This window comes from Neolamprologus multifasciatus, chromosome 9, assembly GCF_963576455.1.
Source record: "Neolamprologus multifasciatus chromosome 9, fNeoMul1.2, whole genome shotgun sequence".
Classification (NCBI taxonomy): domain Eukaryota; kingdom Metazoa; phylum Chordata; class Actinopteri; order Cichliformes; family Cichlidae; genus Neolamprologus; species Neolamprologus multifasciatus.
In genome coordinates this window covers 12,364,379-12,371,122 of record NC_140447.1, presented here as the reverse complement: position 1 = coordinate 12,371,122, position 6,744 = coordinate 12,364,379, and the positions used below count along the sequence as shown (strand labels likewise).

At 36.7% G+C, this 6,744-nt stretch overlaps 1 protein-coding gene across 3 annotated transcripts; it reads right to left on the bottom strand.

Moving 5' to 3' along the window:
- Positions 1-825: 825 nt before the first annotated feature.
- Positions 826-6,199, bottom strand: LOC146511185 (myelin-associated glycoprotein-like). Of its 3 annotated transcripts, none has more exons than XM_085172963.1 (7): positions 5,422-6,199; positions 4,846-5,220; positions 3,072-3,377; positions 2,709-2,987; positions 2,471-2,549; positions 2,283-2,322; positions 826-2,119 (listed from the first exon to the last, which is right to left on the bottom strand). In XM_085172963.1, the coding sequence occupies exons 1-7, from the start codon at positions 5,498-5,500 to the stop codon at positions 1,877-1,879; spliced, it is 1,401 nt and encodes a 466-aa protein (XP_085029089.1). In that variant the 5' UTR covers positions 5,501-6,199; the 3' UTR covers positions 826-1,876. The 3 variants fall into 3 exon arrangements, with proteins under 3 accessions (XP_085029089.1, XP_085029088.1, XP_085029087.1); XM_085172962.1 differs by having other exon boundaries at positions 2,471-2,987; positions 5,422-5,473; positions 5,645-6,199; XM_085172961.1 differs by having other exon boundaries at positions 2,471-2,987.
- Between the last annotated feature and the right edge of the window lie 545 nt (positions 6,200-6,744).

Below are 6,744 nucleotides of genomic sequence, written 5' to 3'. Positions count from 1 at the left end.
TCACTTTCTACTCGTATTTTAAATTTTGTCTGAATTTAAATAAATTGTGCTGATACAGTATGTCAAAATGAGAAAATAACAGATTGGCATGATAAACAGTTTTTAAAGGTGAAATATAGAGGCCAAATCAAAAGTAGTCAAAAACAGCCAATTATACCCTGGACACCAGAGGGTTAAAGGCTAAAAGTAAAGTTGTCACCAAGTACTGTTTATATTTGTGTGTATTGCTGCAGCTTTTTTGAGTATTAACTTGGTGCCTTTGGGTGAAATAATGGTAATATGAGGGACCGAGCCACTTGTTTCTGTGCTACCAAAGTTCCCTGGCTTTCATTCAAAATGTGTTTCTGGTCAGCACCTGCACATTAAACTACTTAAACATTATAAATGTCTTCGAGCTCACACTGAGACCTGTGGGGCACAATCAGCCACTCAGACAGTAGACACATTTATATGTGTATTTGTACATGAATATTTCATACTTTAAGGCTGCCTGTTTATTTAAGGGAGATGAACAAAATACATTGGAATTGTACATAATAATATCACAGATGATAAATTCAATAGATTTTAAGTAGATGCTTGTGCATTCTTAAAGTCTTATATGTTGAATTGAACTATGTGATCTGTTCAAAGCCTCCCAGTCAGTGCTGTTCTCCATGTTCTCCTGTCTGACTGTACATGATGTTATTAGCACAAACACTTTAAAGGTGATCCTTTAGAACTTCAGCAATAATACAGACAGCAATGTAGTTAGCAATAGAACAGTTTTATTGGGAATTAACTTAAAAAACAAACAAACAAACATATGTCTCCTATTTTTGAGAAGACGCATTTATTTAGGTTTTTTTTTTCAACAGGAGAAGAAAATCTCTAACAGTTGATTTGTTCACATTTTCACATCTTAATTTTTAAGTGAAATGTGCATTTCGAGTTTATACACTATGTTTATACACACTAGTTTATACACACTAGGGGACCGTTTCCTTTTCCAGTATTTTTTGTGTGGTGCATTTTTAACAAAAGGGGAACAAAGGAACAAAGTTCACCTAGGATGATTTGTTTAAATTTTCACATGGTCTTACTGAGGTGATGCAAATTGGGGGGGTGCTGGAAAAGCTTGAAAAGGGATGTTGAAAGTGCTTAAAACGTGCTTGAATTTGATCCTGAAAAAGGCATATGAACCCTGACAGTCCGATGCATAATGACATCAGCTGTCCACTCTTTAACAAAAAGCGAGCCGGCTGGTGAAAAAATACAAAAGCAAATGGCAAAGGCGCACAAAGCTGAAGACTAAACTGTTACCTATACTGGGTGAACTAGGACTAGACTTGAGAAACATGAACATGATGAGACTTGAGAATTCCAGTGACATGACACAAATACAAACAGATAAACAAAGGGAGACAGAAGATTGAAATACACAGAAGGATAATGGGGGAAGTGGAAACAGCCAATACAAATAAACATGATGACACAAGGGAAGCAAAACGAAACACACTGGACATGGAACACAAGAATGTCAAAATAAAAGAGAGGCGTAGACTGGGAAACGTGAGCTTAATACAAGTGTTCAGTGCAGAGTGCAGAAAAAAACTCCAACAAAAAAGAAAAAAACTCAAACGAAGCTACAGCATGTAGCATGTTTTGATTTTCAGTTTTACAGAACAGAATCAGCTGACATGTGAAACCAGTTCCTTACTGAAGTGCTGAAACTTCTGTTTATTCAGATTTTTCATGAACACAAGAAAATGAAAACAGAACATGAAAAGTAGCAGGGTGTTGTTTCTTTGTCTAACATCACTGAACTGTGAAAATGACCCACTGAAAGGCTCCATGTGTGTATGTCGACGCTGAAGTAATGTCATTTTACAACATTTTAAATTTTCTTCACCTCACTGTAGAGTTCCTCCTGGACATGAGGACTCTGTGTTAAGTTGTTTTCTGGCTTGCTGACTTGCACCTGTGCGTACTCTGTATCCTGCTCCTGTCCTTTGACCTGCACTGAGTCAGAGGATGCTTGATGCTTGGAAATGTTAATCTCACTATAATGGATGTTTTCTTCAACTTCCTCTGCTTTACTTCCTGGTTCTTCGACAACCTGCTTTTCACTTATTTGAATCTATGGAATTAAAATAATAGAAAGCTCTTTAAGCTGACTCTGTTATTTTTTTGTTACATTAAATGATCCGACTGCTCTGACAAAGATGCTACTGGAAATAATCACTAGAACAGTCAGTTATCCTGCAGATAGATTTTGTTTTGTTTTGTTTTAATTCCCTTACCTGAGTCTGTTGTTGTCTTTGATGCTTTGATTTTAACCAGCTGGAAGACACAAGAAGCTGTTAAATTAACTCTACTAAATATAATTGTGAATAAAGTTAATCTGTTGGAAAACAGATATTTTAATTTGCAGCTAAAATATCTTTGACACTAACAGTATGTGTTTTCTACTTTCATGTGTGATACTTACCAAACAAAGATTATCAAGCAGAGTAAGATTAAGAGTAAAATGATCCCAATAATTACGCCAATATGTAGCCACAGTTTGTCTGTTGAAGCACAATCAACAGAAATCATGAAGTAACAAAAAATGATTTTATGTTGACATATTGATTCAGGCTGTGCTTCATTACTACTTGAAGTAGTTTTTTTAAATGAAAGATATAATAGATACAAAAAAGATTTTAAAAAATGATGGGAGTACATACTTTCATCTTTAGGCAATGGGCCTTTAACAGTCACATGAATCTCTGCTGATGTCTGATTACCCAGATCATTAGTGGCCACACAGTAATAAACTCCTCCATCTGTTACACTGAAGCTGTAAATCTCTCCTTCAGATACTTTCACAGCTCCATCTCTGCTCTTCTTGAACCAGGTGAAGCTGCTGACTGGTTTGGCTCTGCTGGAGCAGGTCAGGTTCACCCAGCTGCCTGCAAACACCAAACCTGATGGACTGATGGATGCTGAGGTGTTTTTAGGAGAATCTGGAGAGAAAAAAAGAAAGACATATCCAATAAATCATGTTGTCCTTTATGATTCAGTTCAACAACAAACTCTGATTGTCTTACATGAAACACTGAGAGTCTCTTCTGTCTCTGCTGTCTTGGTGCCGTTTCCTTGGTTCACAGGATATCTGGCAGAGCAGTTGATCTTCTTTCCATCATGTGTGTCTGACAGAGTGATGTTCTGCTGGATTTTAGTTGTAAAGCTTCCATCTGTGTTTTTCTCTATTTTGTTGTGAGAGTCTTTTTGGAGATTCCAGGTGAGTTGAGGAGGGGAGTGTGGACAGGGAGTGAGAGCTGAGCAGGTTATAGTGACAGACTCCTTCTCCTTCAGATCACCTGAGATTGTAATATTGGGCCTCCAAGGAGAATCTGTGGTTTCACATCAAAGACAGTTTGTAAACTAATAATACAGTCAAGAAACAGATGAAGATCAGCCACAACAATGGATAAAAAACCAAAGTGAGGTATTGTCCTCCTTCCTGAAATCCTGCATATTTGTCTCACTTGAAAGTTTCGGATTAAAACTCAGTCTAATATTAGACAAAGATAACCTGAGTAAAAGATGGTGGTGGTTGTGTTATGGTCTGAGACTCAAAAAAAAAGTGACAAATATGCAAATCACTAACAGACAGGATTATTCCTTTTATGTCCCCTGTAAGTGCAGGAAAGGTTGGGGAAGGGATGTAGAGAGAGACTTGTGTCAAGACATTAGTTTGTTGAACAGTAACTTGTGAAATTTCCATGGAAACCAGACTATTTATGTCACGGTACTAGGTCATGTGACCCAGTATGTATGTTGTTAATGTGTCATTTTGTATTAATTTGTGTTCTAGTTTCAGTTTAGCTCATCCAGCCAATTTCTAGGTTGCCATTAGTCCTTTGTTTCTTAATTTCTTTGTGTCATCTTTCCCTGTGTTAAAACTCCCCTTGTTGTTTATTGTGTGTTATTGGTCATGTTTCTTGCCTGTCTGGTTAATGTTGTCAAGTTTGTGTCATGCCTGCGTCTTGTCATGTTTTCCTGTTTATTGTGAAAGTCCAGTTTCCATGTCTTTATGTGTTTTTGGTTTACATTTCCTGTGCATCATTATGTTCATCCTAGTCAGCTGTTTCCTCATGTGTCTCCACTCCCCCTAACCACATTATGTGTATATTTAAGTCCTTTGTCTCTTACTGTTTTTTGTCAGGTCGTCTGTTATCTTCGCCACAGGTTTCACAGTTTTCCCCTCATTTTTTCAGCGTGTTTCATAGCATTCCTAGTTACTCTGTATTCATAGTATTTCATAATCTTTTCACAGAGTGTCATTGTCTTTTAGTTTATACAGTGTTCATAGTCCCCTTAGTTTTCCCAGTTTCAGTGTGTCTCTAGAGTTGTTCTCATGCCATCAGCTACAATAAAGGCTCACTTTATTTTTGGAAACTTAGTTCTGTCTTCACCGTGTCTGTTTTTGGATCTACCTCATCTACACACCGGCACACCCTGCCGTGACAATTTAAACATAATAAAAAATCATAAATATGCTTTTAAACAGTGACTTTTTCTTTGTATGCCGGATTTCTTCTCTTTTATTTTTTATTTTCTGTTTTTTCTGTCTTTACTACAGTTTGTTTGTTTGTTTGTTTTTTTTACTGATTCCCAATTTTACTGCTCACAATAAAGACCCCAGAAGACTAACTATTGTCCTGAGCCGTCTTAATTTTCTGAATTTCCAGCTAAACACAAAACACTTAAATGTGCTCATTTCTGTTACATTTGTTCATAATTTCTTTTTTAGTTGTTTTGAATAAAAGCTGCAGCTGATTATACTTTGTTTATAGAAATTAGAGGAAACTTTCTTACCTTTAATTGTTATTTGAAGAGGATCACAAACAGCTGTTGCCTTGAACTTCCAGTTCATAATTCTGAAGTAGTATGTGTTTGTGTAGTTTGTGATTAAATTGGAAAACAGGGTGGTGCAGTTTCTCTGTGTCAGGTTTCCTGTAATATTCATTGGATAGATGTTAACTGTCCCACTGCTGCTGAAGATCACATTGTTTGGCTTATTGTGACCATTTTTAATCCACACTCCAATCACAGGTCTTGTGCTGTCAAACTTTACTGGTCCAGCATCACTAAAGTTACATGGGATTTGTAAACAAGATCCACTCAGAGCCTCCATCTCTGTTGGTGCAGTGATCAACAGGTTTGTAGGATCAGGACAAGCAGCCAAAGTGCCTGAAAAAACAGAATATCATTAAAATATAGAAATGTAGATAAAGAGAAAATTCATGATGAACAATCTGACTTTAAGAGTCATGGGTTTGCTTTTTATCTCTTGTTCTGTCAATATCTTCAGTATACAATGTGTGACTTTGTAAAGTATCTCTTTCTGCTCTGATCTGTCAGACAGTAAATGACTGAAACTAGATGGCTCACTTGGAATAAAGAGGAAACTCAGTAACATGATGTCTGTCATAAAACCCATCACCTGGAAAAACATGAAGAAAAGAATCATTACACAAATAAGACACAAAAACAGGAACTTGCCTCATTTTGTAAAGTACTTAAAAAAGAAAAACCAAGAAAAAAACACCATTAAGTAAAGCCTTTTTTTCATTACGAGGCACAAAATTAGTAACCTGTATGAATGTTTTCTTACCAAATGATCAGACACAGAGGAGAGACGACAAAGTAAAAGTCACTGTGTGATTTCTGCAGAAACAGCGAGTGAAATGCTTCTCTGTTTAGATGTTGTAATGTCAAAGCAAACAGACCTGTGATTGGATTTCTATCTTTCTTTATTCAGTCAGTCTGCTTTTTATGTTCCCATCATGCACCCTGCTGTCATTTTAAAAGCTGCAACTCCCACCTGCCTCTAGACTCATCTGTTCTGAACCCTCCACTCACATGCAAACATTTTCCTCAATCTCTCAGTAGTTCCCCTGCACATGAAGCAGTTTATGTACTCTCCTTTGGCATTGTCTGTTCTGCTCTTATCAGTTCTGATATGCGTTTTCTGAGACCAGTGGCTATTTTGAGCTTTCTGTCCATGTTTGTGTGGGGGTTTTTTTATATAGAAGTAAGGACTCTGCATTTTTATTTTTATTTTAAGGAATAGTTTTTTGTTTTGTTTTGTTTTGTTTTTTCAGCAACAAAATAATTGCAATAGAGCCAATTACCCCAAAACATAGTATCAATTCATTGTATGAACCCCCCCCCCTTTCCCCAAAAAAAGAAAACAGAGGACAAAGTGGCACTTCAAAAAAAAAAATCTGTAACAGAGGGGAAAAAATTCTCCCTTTACGATTTCACGATTTTTGATGGGACTAATGACTCTCTCCCCTTCTTATTGTTATGCAGGAGACTGGCGAGAGGTGTGTGTAGTGGAGAGTGCTTGTGGTAAAAAATAAAGCTTAAAGCCACTGTGTGGGTCCAGTCATTTCACAGTTTACAGGTAGAAATTGTATTGATGCACTTTAGCAGGACCAACGCAAAGTATAACAACCAAATAATTTTAATTCTACTTAGCTAACTAACCTACTCTGAGCTAATAGTGATTTTATTCTGATCCTTTGGAGGAGAAAGGTTGGAGAGGATAAAGCAATCACCCAACAGGAAACAACATCCCCTGGGCACTCAGTGGAAGTATGATGCAAATCAAAATCTTTCAAAATTAATCATCTAATGTGGCAAGAATTGAGACGGAAAAGCCAAAAATATACAAAACAAATGAGCAAGTTCACAGTTTGAACAGTGGTT

Bases quoted from the DNA above. Each gene is read 5' to 3' on its own strand.
- LOC146511185 (XM_085172961.1), bottom strand. From the start codon at position 5,500: ATGATTCTTTTCTTCATGTTTTTCCAGGTGATGGGTTTTATGACAGAC. The intron at 2,988-3,071 runs GTAAGACAATCA...TTTTCTCTCCAG, and splicing joins AGAGACTCTCAGTGTTTCAT to ATTCTCCTAAAAACACCTCA. The intron at 2,120-2,282 runs GTAAGGGAATTA...TTAATTCCATAG, and splicing joins AAAGACAACAACAGACTCAG to ATTCAAATAAGTGAAAAGCA.